Source organism: Aythya ferina (assembly GCF_964211825.1).
Source record: "Aythya ferina genome assembly, contig: HAP1_SCAFFOLD_193, whole genome shotgun sequence".
Lineage (NCBI taxonomy): Eukaryota > Metazoa > Chordata > Aves > Anseriformes > Anatidae > Aythya > Aythya ferina.
In genome coordinates, this window is record NW_028181340.1 from 23,086 (window position 1) to 41,235 (window position 18,150).

An 18,150-nucleotide genomic window follows, 5' to 3' on the forward strand; every position below is an offset into this window, starting at 1 on the left:
GAGCGGTTAGCAAACTGTTTTTTTTCGCTTTAATATCTCTGACAATCTTGATACAAATCAAGAGTATTGTAAATAGATGCTCAGATAAGTATTTTTTTGAGCCAAGACAGAAGAGTCCTTCTCCAATTCTAGCTACTTCAGTTGAAAATGAGTAAACCATTAAAAGTTACTAGAAATATCTACAGAAAATCAGTCTCAGCTACCCATACAAATTATATAGAAAATATCATGTCATCCCATTAGTCTGAGGTGACCATGGAAAATATATTACCTTTGGAACAAATCGATGAGCCTCCACAGCAGAATATGCATCTCCAGAAGGTAAGGATATTGGCCAGTGTAATCTGACCTTTTCACTTTGAGACTGCAACAAGATAGGTTTAATTATTGGTAGTCAGATATTACTGGGTAGACTATTAAGCAGTGAGTCATCCTCAATCTATATAGTGGCTACCACATTAAAACAAGAACTAACGCTGTCCCTGACAGGCATTAAGTTGGTGTCCTGCTGGACTTCTCAGTTAAGCGAATGGGCCTGGAGACTGAATTACCCATTCATCTATACTTCAAGGTATGTTTCTGGGTTAAGGAAAATTGATCAACAGCATTAAGGATGTTGCATCAATGTAGTAGTAACAATCACTCAAAACTTTTACTTGCCATTAAGAGACCCCACCATAGGTAAATTCTGTTGCATACTGTATGTCTACTGGTAAGTCTTATAATTCTTAACCAAGTCACTGTATTCACAAGCCTAAATGCTTAAGACAAAGGATGTACCACTTTGTTATTCCCTCTCATTTTATACACTACTATATGTTCCCATATACTGTATATTTAATCCCATGCATTTTATCTTTTTTTCATCTTTTTTTCATCCTTGCCACAGAAGTGTATTCAAGAAATGAGTTAGAGAAGTAGCTAGAGCCTACACATTTTTTTAAAATAAAAAAGAAACATCAGTAGAACTATATCTTTCCTATTTCACATACCGCTATCACCAAAAGAAACTTCAGGGCAGTAATTAGGATTCGAGAAATAGCTGCAGTGTTTGATATTCTTACTTGCACAGGGCATTAGTTACGTATGTGATAATTACATTTTCTCACAAATACAAAGATAAGTTTTATACAGGACCCTAATATACTTATTTAAGAATTAGAAACCAGAGATATTCCATTAGGTTAACACTTATACTGTCCTTTTCTATGTGAACTGTGAAGTCACATTCTCAAAATTAGTGTTAAGCAACAGTATTCAACCATACAAAAATTAAGAACTAAATTCCAATTATAAGTGTCAGTATAAAATATCTAGAGTTTCAGGAGATGCACCCCAGGATTGAGTTTAAGTCACAAAAGTCTTCTATGAAGTGCCCATCATTAACATTTTTCAAGCATCGATACCCATTCTTCCATTTTATCCTGTCTATTGAGAGCAGCTTCAACAGCATCAAAGAATTCTTCTTCATTAATCAGACTATTAGGACCCTCCTAGAGCATAAGAAACAAAACTAGTTTAAATTTTTGGAGACAAGAGCTCCAGCTAAGTTTAATATTGGAAATATATATGTATATATTATGCATATAACTGAGAGAAGGAAATTCCTCCACAGACCTCAAATATTTTCACCAATATTCTTAGATTACAATTCAACTGAAAACCCTACTTGTTAAAGGAAGTTATTCCCTCTAACTACAATTTAGTGGTAGTTATATAAACAAGTAAAAACAAACAGGAAACTGAGGATTGAGGAAGTGGCAATACACTTTGACATCAGATTTAAGCTTTTATTAACATATCTCCTCTTAAAAGTGTTTAAAGTGTGTCAGAAAAGTAAGCATATTATCATAGTTGTGCAGTTAGACTTCTTCTGAGTATTCATTCCAGTGTCTTAGGGTAAATTTCAGATATGTACTCAAAACATAACGATACAAGATAAAATCCTGGGAATCTCTTAAGAATTCTTGGAAAGAACAGTTTAGCACTAAACAGCAGGTAGAGCTGAGTCAAGTATTAAAAACTTAAGTCTAAATACAAAAAATGGTAATTTAAGAAGACTAGGTTTGCTGCTTTTATTGTATTGTAAAACAAACCAGTCTAGCAAATTTCATAAAACTACAACAGGGATATCTGGGAGAAGCAGCTGGGTTCATAATCAGGTAGACAAAGTCCAACTTCCTATCCATCTTCTTCTTTTACATTGCATGCCTATGTCATAGCAGAGAACCTAAGCACAACTATCTTTTAAATATCTCAACGCATTACTACTATTTCTCAGGCTATGATTTGTAAACAGAAACAAGTGCTTGATTAATCTACATGAGAGGGTCAAGTTCTTGCAAATTACAGAAACTACAATATAGATGCATTAGCTTAAACTACCTTCTGAAGAAGAATATATCTTAGAATTTTACTAAATACCTGAGGAGGAAGCTGCTGAAATATGCAATTTGTCAGCTGAAGCAGGACTTAAAATGATTGAATTTATGAACACATTTAAAGTGGCAGTGACAAGTTAAAAATCAATTTAAGTTAAACTTCAGATTCTAGGACTACCTCCGTAGTCAGGGTTTTCATATTTGTATTACATACTATACAGCTAACCCATTAAAAAGCAAACATACAAAACTATTGCATATGGATAGAGCAACAACAACAACAAAAAAATCACAAGTAATTAGAAATATCTGTAAGAAAAATGCTCTAGACAAAAGCAGAACAAGAAAATCTGGGGTAAATACAGACTTCTATTCTCAAGAAGTTAAGGACTGAGATTCTTCATCCAGTTTCCATTTCCAAGGTAGAAAAATAAAAGTGGTATGAACACCTAACACCTTGATTTACAAACACACACACAAAAACACACACACACCACTTTTGAGAAATAAACCAGTCATTAAACGCCTTAGCATTTTTTAAATTATCCAAGCAGAATTTCTACCTCATAGTCCAGCCCTCCAAAGTGTGACTTTTTCTTTAGTTCTGTCAAAGCATTTTTGTATGCTTCTTCTATTCTTCTCCTCTTCTCCATGTCCTGCAAAATTACACAACCATGTAATGCAGCAAGAATGAACTGGCTGATAATAGTAAATATGCCAGCCAATAAATGGAATAACCAGTATAGGGTTTTTTTTCCTAAGGAAAGATTACAAACCTGCAGATTTTATTTGCATGAATGCATGACGTGTGCCCATATAAACGCGTATATAATACAAAGCTTGGAAAGCTACTTGTCTTGAGGATAGCTTTTTTAAGGTCATGTGGAAGAAACCAGATCAGCAAGCAAAAACTGGTACCTAGTTTAAACATAACTATTCATGGTTTGTTGAGGGTCAGACTTGGTATCTGACTGACAGTTTATATAAATCTCCTTGACTGTTGTGGTTTAACAGGGCTGGCAGCGAAGCACCACTCAGCCCTTTGCTCACCCTCCCCCCCTGCAGTGGGATGGGGGAGAGAATCGAAAAAAAGTGAAACCTTGCGGGTTGAGATAAAGACATTTTATTACGACAGAAACAAAAGGAAAATAATAATACTAATAATGATAATAGTGCTACTACTAATAATGTGTACAAAACAAGTGATGCACAATGTAGTTGCTCAACACCCGCTGACCAATGTCCAGCCTATCCCCAAGCAGCCAGTCCCCCCCATCCCGGCTAGCCACCCCTATATATTGTTTACCATGATGTCAGATGGTATGGAATACCCCTTTGGCTAGTTTGGGTCAGCTGTCCTGGGTCTGTCCCCTCCCAGCTCCTGCTGCATGCCTGGCCTGCTCGCTGGCAGGACAGAGCAAGGAGCTGAAAAGTCCTTGGCTTAGTGTAAGCACTGCTCTGCAACAATTAAAACATCGGCATGTTATCAGAACTCTTCCCATCCTAATCCAAAACATAGCACCCTACCAGCTACTAGAAGGAAAATTAATTCTGTCCTAACTGAAACCAGGACAATGGTTGATGATTATTCTTTGTACAGTGCTGTGCTCTGTACTTGTAGCTGGAACAGCAGTGGTATCACACCAGTTGTAGTGCAATTGCCTGAAGTAACTAGGAAAATAAAACTAACATTCATAATTTAAAGAAAATGTACAGCATTGAAGAGGCTTTCAAGGTCAGGCGTAGCTGCATTACCTGAGCGTTCCCTAGGCTTCCAACCTTAGATGCTATCGCGCTGGGGAAACCTCTTGGCAAGTCCGCCAAATCCACACTCAAAATCCCAGATACCCCAAATTCAAAGAGAGGTTCAAACCTAATAGGGACCGGGGTGAGTTGTGGTGTAAGGCCCTAGGTTTGGGTGTACCCCGACCATTCTTGTGTGGTGCCTCTATGGAGGACCTCCGTACATTAGTCCAACTTCTGTGTAAGAAAAATATTCCAGCTGGGGAAAATTGCCTTACTGGAAAACCCCCAACCCATAAGGAAACTGCAACTTCTGCACCGAGCCCAATTGAGGAGGCAGAAGCTCAGCACAAAAACTCCTATCCCCGGGGAGGGCAGTGAGCCACCCTGCTCGGTGGGTATTAGCAATTCAATGGCTCTCTAATGAACACTCTGACCCTATCATTGCCATTCCTGTTGAACCCCAAAAATATTGGTAAATTTTCTTATTGACACCGGGACCCAAATGTCAGTAATTACACATGAGACAACACAAACCCTGGGCATAACACCTGCTCGATGCAGGGTTAAATTCACGGGAATCGACGGTGTGGAAAAACAATGGCCCACTGCAAAAATTTCACTCTGGTTGCCAGAGGAACAAAAATTAACCAGGGTAGAAGTATTAGTTGGTGCTGCATATACTAATATTTCAGGATTCGACATACTGCATGGTCATATGTGGAAACTCCCTGATGGAACTGTGTGGAGTTTCACGACATATCAAAGGGATTCAGACACAGTAAAACTGAGCCTGTTACAAACATCCATACCCTTATCCCCCGCTAAAATCATTAATGTTCGGCAATAGCACTTATGGGAATTGACGGGGTGGTAACAGAATTGGAAGAAAGAGGCATTATTAAAAGGACTCATTCACCTTACAATTCACCAGTGTGGCCGGTAAAGAAACCAATCAGGCAATGGCCTTTTACGGTGGATTACAGACAGTTGAATGCTAACACTACACCTTTGACTGCCGCAGTTCCAAACATGGCAGAGATAGTGAAAGCCATCTGTGCATCTAACAATAGCAATGGTGCTAATTACTCCCGAATATCTCTATGCATGGGAAGTCAAAGCTTGCTATTTCGCCCTCTTTCTAACCCTGCCGGTTGAATACAACCGAGCATATTTTATTTTCTTTTGTGTTCACAGGAATCCTGAGTGAACTGTGTATGGACAGCTGGAGGATGACAAATCAACAGTTTGGATTAATAATGATATGCTTTACCCTGACCTTGATGCAATTACAAACTTTAAAGGAAACTTCGCTACTGTGGTTGTGCATGGAGCTGAGGTGTTTCACCATGGCATCTAACCATGTATTGTCACAGTATAGCATAATCACTGGAACACCTCAGAACAAAAAGGATCTAAATCTCTCTACTTTAGTTCTACATGGAAACAAAATATTTTCAAAAGATGAATGGAGTTGGAACGATTCTTTTTGAGAACTGCTTACACCAGCTGGTGAGCACGGTTACACGGACGTTCTCTGAAACAATCTTGGCACATGCCACGGGATGCAACTGGGTTATTGGGAATATTAGGTATATTAAATAGCATTGATGCTGAGGTCCTAATGAGTAGAATAACGGCTACTACAGAGGTCCTAAGGAAACTGCAACGACCAATAAAATCATCCTTATTGGCTTTAGGAGCAAATCAATGGCTTATATCTGATGTTTTACCACATTGGGAACAAACTGAGGAAAATGATCATCAATTAATTGTAAATGCCCTTGGAAAAACCCAAGGCAATACCTCCCTTGCCTTGAGCTGCATCCAAGTGCAGTTATGGATACAATCTGTAGCAGCAGCTATCATTAGAGAGGGAGAAGGAGGAATTTTGCCCACTGAAATTCGAAAACTGATTTGGGATAATGCTTCGGAATTTGAGTGTCGTGGTTTAACCCGGCTGGCAGCTAAATACCACGCAGCCGTTCGCTCACCCTCCCCCCTCCCTCTCTGGGACGGGGGAGAGAAATGGAAAGTGAAGCCCGTGAGTTGAGATAAAGACAGTTTAATAAGACAGGAAAATAATAATAACAAAATAATAAAAACAATAATAATAATAATAATACAATGGCGATAATAGGAAAATAATAATAATATGTACAAACAAGTGATGCACAATGCAATTGCTCACCACCCGCTGACCGATGCCCAGCCTAACCCCGAGCAGTCCGGCCCCCTCCCCCCGGCTAGCCACCCCTATATATTGTTTAGCATGACGTCAGATGGTATGGAATACCCCTTTGGCTAGTTTGGGTCACCTGTCCTGGGTCTGTCCCCTCCCAGCTCTTACTGCACCCCCAGCCTGCCTGTTGGCAGGACAGAGCAAAAGGCTGAGATGTCTTTGGCTTGGTATAAGCACTGCTCTGCAACAATTAAAACATCGGGGTGTTATCAGCATTCTTCTCATCCTAAGCCAAAACACAGCATTCCACCAGCTACTAGGAAGAAAATTAATTCTGTTCTAACTGAAACCAGGACATCTATCCACCCCTTATTCCATACCGTTTATGTCATGCTCAGGTTAAACTCTTTTCCATACATTCTAATTAGTCACCTACAGTAGTCATAGTAGTGATAACATACAGTATTATATAGTAATTAACATGGTACAATTCAGTTCATGGGCTATTCTCACCCAGTATTAAATCTCCTTGAGGTACACACCGGACCTCTCCGTTCTTTTGCATCACCCACCAAGTGTATCCAGGTCCCTGAGCGAAAACAATTCCACGAATGGGTTTGCCTTTTCCTGAGGCAGGAGTAGCCCAGACTGTTTTACCGAGCATATTTTTTACATGCACTACAGGAACTTTATCCCCATCTACAGTACGTAACAGGTTTGATTGGGCAGGTCCAGCTCGGTTGGCAGATCCCCTAGTATTGACTAACCAGGTGGCCTTTTCCAAATGCGTATCCCAATTTTTGAATGTCCCAGCGCCCATTGCTTTCAATGTAGTCTTTAACAGTCCGTTGTATCGTTCAACTTTCCCGGAGGCTGGTGCATGATAGGGGATGTGATACACTCACTCAATACCATGTTCTTTGGCCCAAGTGTCTATAAGGTTGTTTCGGAAATGAGTTCCATTGTCTGACTCTATTCTTTCTGGGGTACCATGTCGCCATAGGACTTGCTTTTCAAGGCCCAGGATAGTGTTCCGGGCGGTGGCATGAGGCACAGGATATGTTTCCAGCCATCCGGTGGTTGCTTCCACCATTGTAAGTACGTGGCGCTTGCCATTGCGAGTTTGAGGGAGTGTGATGTAATCAATCTGCCAGGCCTCTCCATATTTATATTTCAGCCATCGTCCTCCATACCAAAGAGGCTTTGACCGTTTGGCTTGCTTGATTGCAGCACATGTTTCACAGTCATGAATAACCTGTGCTATAGCGTCCATAGTCAGGTCCACCCCTCGATCACGAGCCCATCTGTATGTTGCATCTCTACCTTGATGGCCTGAGGTGTCATGGGCCCATCGGGCTATAAATAATTCACCTTTATGCTGCCAATCCAGGTCCACCTGAGCTACTTCAATCTTAGCAGCCTGATCCACCTGCCGGTTGTTTTGATGTTCTTCAGTAGCCCGATTCTTGGGCACATGAGCATCTACGTGTCGTACTTTCACAGCCAGGTTCTCTACCCGAGCAGCAATGTCTTGCCACAATGCAGCAGCCCAGATGGGTTTGCCCCTACGCTGCCAGTTGTTTTGCTTCCATTGCTGTAACCATCCCCACAGGGCATTTGCTATCATCCATGAATCGGTGTAGAGATAGAGAACTGGCCATTTTTCTCATTCAGCAATGTCTAAAGCCAGCTGAATGGCCTTCACTTCTGCAAACTGACTCGATTCACCTTCTCCCTCAGCAGCTTCTGCAACTCGTCGTGTAGGACTCCATACAGCAGCCTTCCATCTCCGATGCTTCCCCACAATACGACAGGACCCATCAGTGAACAGGGCATATTTCTTTTCATTCTCTGGTAACTGGTTGTACAGTGGGGCTTCTTCAGCACGACCCACCTCCTCCTCTGATGATATCCCAAAGTATTTGCCTTCTGGCCAGTCCATAATCACTTCCAATATTCCTGGGCGACTGGGGTTTCCTATTCGAGCCCGCTGAGTAATCAGTGCAACCCACTTGCTCCATGTAGCATCAGTTGCATGATGCGTAGAAGAGACCCTTCCCTTGAACATCCAGCCTAGTACCGGCAATCGGGGTGCTAGGAGGAGCTGCGCTTCAGTACCGACCACCTCCGAAGCAGATCGAACTCCTTCATATGCTGCCAATATCTCCTTTTCAGTTGGAGTATAGCGGGCCTCAGATCCTCTGTATCCCCGACTCCAAAACCCCAGGGGCCGACCTCGAGTTTCCCCAGGTTCTTTCTGCCAGAGGCTCCAGGTGGGGCCGTTCTCCCCGGCTGCAGTGTAGAGCACATTCTTTACATCTGGTCCTGTTCGAACTGGCCCAAGGGCTACTGCATGGACTATTTCCTGCTTAATTTGTTCAAACGCTTGTCGTTGTTCAGGGCCCCATTCAAACTCATTCTTCTTACGGGTTACTTGGTAGAGCGGGTTTACAATCAGACTGTAATTTGGGATGTGCATTCTCCAAAACCCCACAACACCTAGGAAAGTCTGTGTTTCTTTTTTGTTAGTTGGTGGAGACATAGCTGTTATTTTGTTGATCACATCCATTGGGATTTGATGACGTCCATCTTGCCATTTTATTCCTAAAAACTGGATCTCTCATGCAGGTCCTTTGACTTTATTTTGTTTTATGGCAAAACCGGCTTTCAGAAGGATTTGGACTATTTTCTTCCCTTTCTCGAAAACTTCCTCTGCTGTGTCACCCCACACAATAATGTCATCGATGTACTGCACGTGTTCAGGAGCTTCCCCCCTGTTCTAGCGCAGACTGGATCAGCCCATGGCAAACGGTAGGGCTGTGTTTCCACCCCTGGGGCAGCCGATTCCAAGTATATTGGACTCCCCTCCAAGTGAAGGCAAATTGTGTCCTGCACTCTGCTGCTAGAGGGATGGAGAAAAATGCATTAGCGATATCAATTGTGGTGTACCACTTGGCTGCCTTCGATTCAAGTTTGTACTGAAGTTCCAGCATGTCCGGCACTGCAGCACTCAGTGGTGGCGGGACTTCGTTCAGGCCACGATAGTCCACTGTTAGTCTCCACTCGCCATTAGACTTTCGCACTGGCCATATGGGACTATTGAAAGGTGAATGAGTCTTGCTGATCACTCCTTGGCTCTCCAATTGACGAATTAGCTTATGGATGGGAATCAGGGAGTCTCGGTTAGTGCGATATTGCCGCCGGTGCACAGTTGTGGTAGCGATTGGCACTTGCTGTTCTTCGACCCTCAGCAACCCCACAACAGAGGGGTCCTCTGAGAGACCAGGCAAGGTAGAGAATTGTTTAATGCCTTCTGTCTCTAACGCAGCTATACCAAAAGCCCACCGGAACCCTTTTGGGTCCTTGCAATATCCTCTTCTGAGATAGTCTATGCCAAGGATACATGGAGCATCCGGGCCAGTCACAATGCGGTGCTTTTCCTACTCATTCCCAGTCAGACTCACTTCAGCCTCCAATACAGTCAACTGCAGAGATCCCCCTGTCACTCCACAAATATAGATGGGCTCTGGTCCTTTATAGTTCGATGGCATTATAGTACATTGTGCACCGGTGTCTACTACCGACTACTACCCGCTACTGTTTTTTCAGGCTGGTAATGACGAGGTAGCAACGAGAAGTTCGAGAACAATCAAAAGGGACTTTAGGGCTTTGGGGCGACTGGTTAAAGGATCAGGGGCACGGGCTGTGTTTGCCTCTGTCTTTCTGATAGGAGGGATCAATGTTGACAAGAAGACTCGTCTTATTAACATGTGTCTTCAAGGCTGGTGCAACCAGAAGAACTTTGGGTTTCTTGATTATGGGAAGGTCTATGCAACACCAGGCCTGCTGGAACCAAATGGGATGTGCCTCTCTCACAGGGGGGAAAAGGATTTTTGCTTAGGAGTTGGCAGGGCTGATAGATGTGGCTTTAAACTAGAGTTGAAGGGGGAAAGGGATAAAACTCTAAAGCCGGTGATAAGCTAAGAGATGGCATGCCAGAATCAGAGGGACTGTGTGCTGGTGGGGTCTTTTGGTCTGCTCCACAAGGTGCTGTGTACAATGAGGCACATTTGAAGTGCTTCTACACCAACACACACAGTATGAGAAATGAACTGGATGAGCTAGAAATATTGGCCCAGTCCCAGAGCTACAATATCATTGGCATAAGTGAAACCTGGTGGGATGAGTCCTGTGACTGGTATGTCACAACAGATGGTTACAGGCTCCTCAGTAGGGATAGGCAGGGCAGGTGAAGCGGTGGGGTGGTGCTGTATGTAAAGGAGGGGCTGGACTGTGTGGAGACTGCAGTTGGCAATGGCAAAGTTGAGAGTATTTGGGTAAGGATTAAGGGACAAACAAATGAAGGGGATGTCATCATGGGAGTCTATTACAGACCACCCAGCCAGGATGATGACACCGATTAATTATTCTTTGAGGAACTAAGCGATACCTAAAGATCAGCTGCCTTTGTCCTTATGGGGAACTTCAACTTGCCAGACGTTAACTGGGAATATCACACAGCCGACATAAGCAGGTCCAGGAGGTTCCTAAAGCACCTCGATAATAACTTCTTAGTACAGGTGCTAAGGGATCCAACTAAGAAAGGTGCCCTCCTAGATCTGTTGCTGGAGAACAGAGAGGGTCTTGTGGGGGATGTGTCAATTGGCGACCGTCTTGGTCATGGTGACCATGAAGCAGTTGAGTTTAAAAGTTTTGGTGACAGGAAGAAAACTGCCACCACAACTTCAGCCCTGGATATGGGGAGAGCAGACTTCAGGCTGCTCAGGGAACTAGTTAGCAAGATCCCCTGGGAAACTGCTTTTGAAGGCATTGGTGTCCATCAGTGCTGGTTAGTCTTTAAGCACTGCCTCCTAAAAGCACAGGATCAGGCAATTCCAAAATATTGGAAGTCAGGCAGGCGGGGCAGACAGCTGGCTTGGCTGACCACGGGTCTTCTGGAGCTTGGGCATAAAAAGAAAGTGTATGGCTGCTGGAAGCAGGGTCAGGCAACATGGAAGGACTACAGGGACACTGTTTGCCTTTGCAGGGAGAAAATTTGTGTGGCCAAAGCCCAATTAGAGTTGAAGCTTGCCGGGTCTGTGGGAGACAATGAAAAGGTTTTTTTTAAATATGTGAATAGAAAAAGGAGGACCAGAGAAAACATAGGTCCACTACTTGAAGGGGAAGGTCACCTCACGAACAAGGACATGGGCAAAGCAGAGACAATTAAATGCATTAAAGGCATTAAAGCCTTCTTTGCCTCTATCTTCAATGGCAATGATAGGCTTTGGGACCCCAACATTGGTGTGATAGCACTGGCGTTCCAGCTACAAGTGCAGAGCACAGCACTGTATGGGCTGCTGCAGGGAAAGTTAACATTCCAGCCAGACCCAGTACACCTTCTCATATCCCCTCCTGATGTACACCTTCAGGGCCTCCCGCAGGAGGGCCTCCAGTGACTGTTAACTCCATCCTCCCACCTTCTGGAGCTTTTCCTGTGTATCTGGCCAGGCTTTAATCACAAAATGAACTTTCAAGAGGCCTTGGGATACCAGGTCCTCAGGATTCATCCCCAAGTACGTTCTCATTCTGACCTCAAGTCTCTCGTATGATTTCTGTGTTGTGGGTTATTATTATCCCAGTTGGATAAGCAGATATTTCTGCTCTACCAGAATTACTCCCAGTCCGAGGGAAGTTAGTTCTTTCCCATTCTTGCATAGCTGCCTGCCGATTCATTCCCCTCTTAAACATTCTTCTCCAGTGAATAACATACTCAAGACTGACATCCCCCATTTATTCAGCACTGGGCATCCATCCATTTATTCAGCACTGGGCAGCACGGGGGGTAGTCCCACCACACACGGGAGTCTCCCCAACCCCCTCAAGGCAATACAGTAAAGCTTGTCTTACCTTGGTCCATGCACAGAATTACCGTATCCAGGTCATCAGCAATTATGCCTGTGCCTGTGCTGTGCCTGTGTTATGCCTCCCTTTTCCCCAGTGCTTCACAGAGCCTGTCTTTAGTTTAACAGTCTCAGTTCCTTGTCAGCCATCCTGACAGGACCACTGAAATCAGTGGGGTGCACCTTCCTATCTGTGGTGGCAACAACTCTTTGGTAAGTGACAAGATCCCAGACAAGCCCCCAAATTGTGAGAAATATCTCAATATTTTTTTCAGACAGGGTCTTCTGTGAAGCTATTTTTGTTTTTACTGATTTCATATTCCTTTTCCTGTTTTCTTAGCTATCCTCCTTATTTTGGGACAGTGGGACCTTCCCCTTAGCTTCTTAACATACTCCCCACTGCTATGCAACTGTCATGCCTGCACAATCACTTTTGAATATGCAAGGTTAGTGGAATTTTCCACTGCAAAAACACAACTTTGTTTCTCACACTCCTGTACTCAGCTCTGGTGAGGTCGCACCTTGAGTACTGTATTCAGATTTGAGCCCCTCACTACAAGAAAGACACCGAGGCCCCGGAGCATGTCCAGAGAAGGGCTACGAAGCTGGTGAAGGGCCTGGAACACAAGTCCTATGAGGAGCGGCTGAGGGAACTGGGCTTGTTTAGTCTGGAGAAAAGGAGGCTCAGGGGAGACCTTATTGCTCTCTCTAGCTAACTGAAAGGAAGTTGTGGGGAGCTGGGGGTCAGCCTCTTCTCACAGATAACTGGTCATATGACAAGAGGGAATGGCCTCAAGTTGCGCCAGAGGAAGTTCAGGTTGGATATGAGGGAAAATTTATTCTCAGAAAGAGTAGTCAGGCATTGGAAGAGGTTGCCCAGGGAGGTGGTGGAGTCATCATCCCCGGGGGTGTTCAAGTGTAGATGCGGTACTTAGGGACATGGTTTAGTGGGCAATATTGGTGGTAGGGGGACGGTTGGACCAGATGATCTCAGAGGTCTTTTCCAACCTTAATGATTTTATGATTCTCTGTTCCCTCCCCACTTCTTGACCACCCCCAGCCTACTGGCTTGGGCGGGGGATGGGCAGAGTTGGAGAGAGAGCCTTGATGCTAAGGCTGCATTGCTCAGCAATAGACAAAACATTGGTGCAATACCAATGTTGTTCTAGCTACAAGTACAGAGCACAACACTATATGTATGGGCTGTTGCAGGGAAAGTTACCTCCATCCCAGACAGACTCAGTATAACAGTGTAAGATCATAATTTAACATAGAGATGCTACAAGTTTTGTCATTTTCTAGATTTGTTTCTAGATTGTTCTTTAAATTTTGTGATTTTTCAACAGAGATGGCCATTAGACATTCTGCATTTGGATGCCCTACTCTGGTGACATTGTATTGTAATTCTGATTTGCACCACTTGATGTCAGTGATATATTATAGAATCATAGAAAATCCCGAGTTGGAAGGGACCCATAAGGATCATTAAGTCCAACGCCTGGCACCGCACAGGTCTACCCAAAAGTTTAGACCATGTGACAAAGTGCACAGTCCAATCGCTTCTTAAATTCAGACAGGCTTGGTGCAGTGTCTACTTGTTGAGGGATTTTTGAAACAGCAAAGATCCCATGGCTTGCTGCAGCTGAGCAAACCAAGCTACCAGGACGACTATGAGGAGTTCCCATGACAGTGTTCCCACATCGCCCAATTGAGGAATTTAGAGAAATATTGTTGCCAGCAGCTGGCTTCAAGGGCAAGGTCTACGTGACTGCTAATCACAAGGGGGTTGTTTTCTTGCAGGTGGGGTTGTTTTCATGCAGTTGTTTGTCTGAGTGCTTTTGACCAATAATCTTGTGTGAGACACTATCCGCCCCTGTTAAGTTCACTATAAAAGTCAGGCTATTTGGGGTAATAAATGGAGCATGATCTGACCATACTGGTGTCTGTCGTGCTTTCGGCCATTCTTCCTGCAATAACTACTTCCCTGGGGAGCCTGTTCCAGTGTGCGACCACCCTCTCAGTGAAGAACCTCTTCCTGATGGCTAGCTTAAACCTCCCTTGCCTCAGCTTGACACCATTCCCACGGGTCCTATCACTGGTGATTAAGGAGAATAGGTTCGTGCCTGCCCCTCCACTCCCCCTCGCGAGGAAGCTGTAGACCACGATGAGGTCCCCCAGCAACCTCCTTTTCTCCAGGCTGAACAGGCCAAGTGACCTCAGCCGCTCCTCGTACGTCTTCCCCTCTAGGCCCTTCACCATCTTTGTAGCCCTCCTCTGGACACTCTCGAATAGTTTTACGTCCTTTTTGTACTGTGGTGCCCAGAACTGCACACAGTACTCGAGGTGAGGCCGCACCAGTGCAGAGTAGAGCAGGACAATTCCTTCCCTCGACCAACTAGCAATGCCTATTCTGTGCCTGGAACACGAGATTCTGTGTTCTCAAATTTGGTACGCTCTTGTCTGCAGCTCTAACTTTTATATATAAAGCCTAAATTCACGATTCTAGACACCTGCCATGGATTTCAGAAGGCGTTGTATGCTCTATACCTATGAAAATGAAGCGTATTTGTTTAACTGTGGATTGGCCTGCAGCATTGCTATTGCTATATCTTTGTTCCAAGCTTGTGATAAAGGACAGATTTTTTTCATCCTTGAAGGTGATTATATATATTTTTAAGTGTTAAATCTAGCTTTTGTGATAAAGATTTAGCCTAGGCATTCATAAAACTCTATACTGGAGTCTTATTGTAGTTGATAAAAAGCGTAATGTTACCGAGGAAGAAAATATTATGGATTATAAACCTCCATGATTCTAGTCTAAGCAAAAATAATTGACATTTAATCCTTAGGTATGACTATCCAAAGATGCTTTTTGAGGACTTTCTGACTGTAAGCCAGATTTTCAAGGATAGAATTTGTAGTCCATCAGTGGTGGTGTGTGGTTTTTTGTTGCTTTTGATAGTAAGCTCTTTTTTTTTTTTTTTTTTCAACAGGGAAAGAAATTCACTCTTTAGATATTTGGTCTGCTAATATTTGTGATAAGCAAAGGTTGAATTTTGCTACTTTCATGTATATGATGGCACAGTTTAGAAGGGTGAGGCTGGTTGTGTTGGTTGGTTGGTTTGTTTGGGTGGTTTGTTGTTTTTTTTTTGGCTTGGTTTGTTTTTTGTTTGTTTCTTTTGCTATCTGGTATTGGTGCATATTTATTTATTTGTACCACTAAAACCTCAGCAATTATTAGATCTCCAGTAAATGATCAAGGATAATGATCAGTAATACAGGGCAAGCGCAGATGGATGTGGTTGATATTATGATTATTACTGTTGCTATTGGGTTTCAGCAGAGTGGACTAATGAACAAATACAACACAGCATTTAAGTAGGAGGTTTTTAGGGATGCAGCTCTGAAAATTCTAAGAAATGCCATCAGTTGTCATCATTGAATTAAGTTTCAGAAAAAAAGACATCAGTTTTCTGCTATTAAATCACGCTTAGTGGATTCATCATCTATTTAGTAAGGCAGCAATTAGATTTTGTGTGTGTGTGAACTGTAAGGACCAGGTCCCACAATGTTGGTGAGCATTTTCATAAGAACCTTGCTGTAAAGAAATAGAGGAAATAAAAGGTGTATAGTTCCTATTTCTATTTTTCTCAAGGGAAACTTATTGTGACCTTAAGTGTGACAGGATTTCTCATAATAATTATATAACTTGTATAAATAGGGAAGTAGTGGTAATAAGAGAACACATCTGGAAACTGGCATCTCAACTGTGAGATTTGGAGCCTGACTGGCTTAAGGATTTTTAATTTCCTGGATTTCATTCAAAGTAATATGGTGATCCCTTAATATTAATGGTTGTTAAGAGTGTGGCTTCCTCTTCCAGTCCAAGACTCCTATCTGCCCAGCCTGGGAACCCAGGATCTCTACCCGAGCTGAGGGACATGGCTGCCGCTTCTGTGTTTGTAGGTTCAACCAGTAGCAAAGCTGAGCACGTATCCCAGAGACACACAGACACACACAGAACACGGACACAGCCAGTCACACAGATTGCCACAGACAAGGCACTGCCTTCAACAGCACCTACATATAGGATTCACATAAAACAAATATAGACAGCCGAGTCCCCTTTCTCCTATTCAGATGGTAGTGAAGAGGAGAAAGTGTCAGCCTGATTTACTGACTAGGGAAGTTTGCTACCTGCCATGGGCTTGGATCTGGGATGTTGTGGAGTCACTGCCGAAGCTGGTCTGGCCCTCTGACTACTGCCCCCTGCTCTTACTCCACGTGGGTGCAAATGATACTGCAAGGGGAAACCTGGACAGTATCAAAAGGGACTACAGAACTCTGGGGGAAGTAGTCAAGGGCATGGGGGCCTAGGTGGTGGTCTCCTCAATCCTGATGGTGAGTGGAAAAGATGTGAGAAGAGGAGCACTGATAAGACAGGTCAATAATTGGCTGTGGAGCTGGTGTCAGTGACAGGGTTCTGGGTTCTAAGACCATGGGACCCTGTCTGACAATCATCTGCTTTGGATAGATGGATTGCACCTCTCTAAGCGGGGCATCCTATTTGCCATATGGATGCAGGGCATCTATTTTTACCAATAGGATCGCTGACCTCATAAGGAGGGCTTTAAACTAGGAGTGACGGGGGAAGGAGAGGGTAACAAGCAATACACTGAAAGAGTGACTGACAGGGTTGCTGAGAAAAGGGCATTGGGTGATGTGACAGGGAGGGATCACAAAATCAATTAAATGGGAATTAAGCAGGGTCACCTCCAGCGCTTGCAGGTTAACAAGGTAATGCCTACCAGGCAACATTATAGCAAAATCCCCCAAATGCTTTCTAGGAACCCAACATGCTGGGGTGCCCCTCCAAAGTGTCTGGACACTAACGCATGCAGTATGGGGAATAAACAAGATGAGTTAGAGACGTGTGTATGGTTGCAGGGCTGCGATCTTATTGGGATCGTGGAGATTTGGTAGAATGGCTTCCATGACTGGAGTATTGCAATATAAGGATGCAGGCGCTTTAGGAAGGACAGGCTGTTGAGAGGAGGAGGGGGTGTCGCCCTCTATGCCAATGACCAGCTGGAGTGCACAGAGCTCTGCCTGGGGATGGATGATGAGCCAAGTGAGAGTTTATGGGTAAAGATTAAAAGAGAGGACAGGTAAGGGTGACATTGTAGTGGGTGTCTGCTATAGACCACCTGACCAGGAAGAGCAAGCGGATGAGGCCCTCCACAGACAAATAGAAGCAGCTTCACATTCACAGGCCCTGGTCCTCACGGGGGACTTCAACAACCCCGATATCTGTTAGAGGGACAACGCAGCAGGGCATAAGCAATCCAGGAGGTTCCTGGAATGTGTTGATGATAACTTCCTCCTCCAAGTGATAGAGCAACCATCAAGGAGCGGGGCTCTGCTGGACCTCATTCTCACCACCAAGGAGGGTCTTGTTTGGAATACAAAGGTCAAGGGCAACCTTGGCTGCAGTGACCTTGAGATGGTGTAGTTCAGGATCCTGAGGGGAGGGAGCAGGGTAAAAAGCAAGCTCACAGCCCTGGACTTCAGGAGAGCAGACTGTGGCCTCTTCAAAGAGGTGCTTGGAAGAGTCCTGTGGGATAAGGCCCTGGAGGGAAGAGGGGCTCAAGAAAAATAGTTAATATTCAAGGGTCACCTCTTCCAAGCTGTGCATCTCAATAAAGAGGAAGTCAGGAAAAAATGCCGGGAGGCCTGTATGGATGAACAAGGGGCTCCTGGCAAAACTCAAACACAAAAGGGAGGCATGCAGAGAGTGGAAGCAAGGGCGGGTAACCTGGGAGGAATACAGAGACATTGTCCGAGCACCCAGGAATGAAGTTAGAACAGCTAAAGTCCAAATGGAATTGAATCTGGCCAGGGATGTCAAGGACAACAGGAAGGGCTTCTACAAGTACAGGTT

At 43.9% G+C, this 18,150-nt stretch overlaps 1 protein-coding gene across 3 annotated transcripts in view; it reads right to left on the reverse strand.

The window, feature by feature from the left end:
- Positions 1–312: 312 nt before the first annotated feature.
- LOC311428922 (ceramide transfer protein-like) overlaps positions 313–18,150 on the reverse strand; it is a 109,650-nt gene continuing 91,812 nt past the window's right edge. For 2 of the 3 annotated variants that reach the window (XM_084540135.1, XM_084540134.1), the window contains 2 exons: positions 2,945–3,037; positions 313–1,493 (listed from right to left, as the gene is read on the reverse strand). In XM_084540135.1, coding sequence (XP_084396261.1) covers positions 1,383–1,493; positions 2,945–3,037 — 204 coding nt within the window. In that variant the 3' untranslated portion in view covers positions 313–1,382. Of the gene's footprint in view, positions 1,494–2,944; positions 3,038–9,443; positions 9,581–18,150 lie in introns of those variants that run through there. The other variant, XM_084540137.1, reaches the window with a different exon arrangement.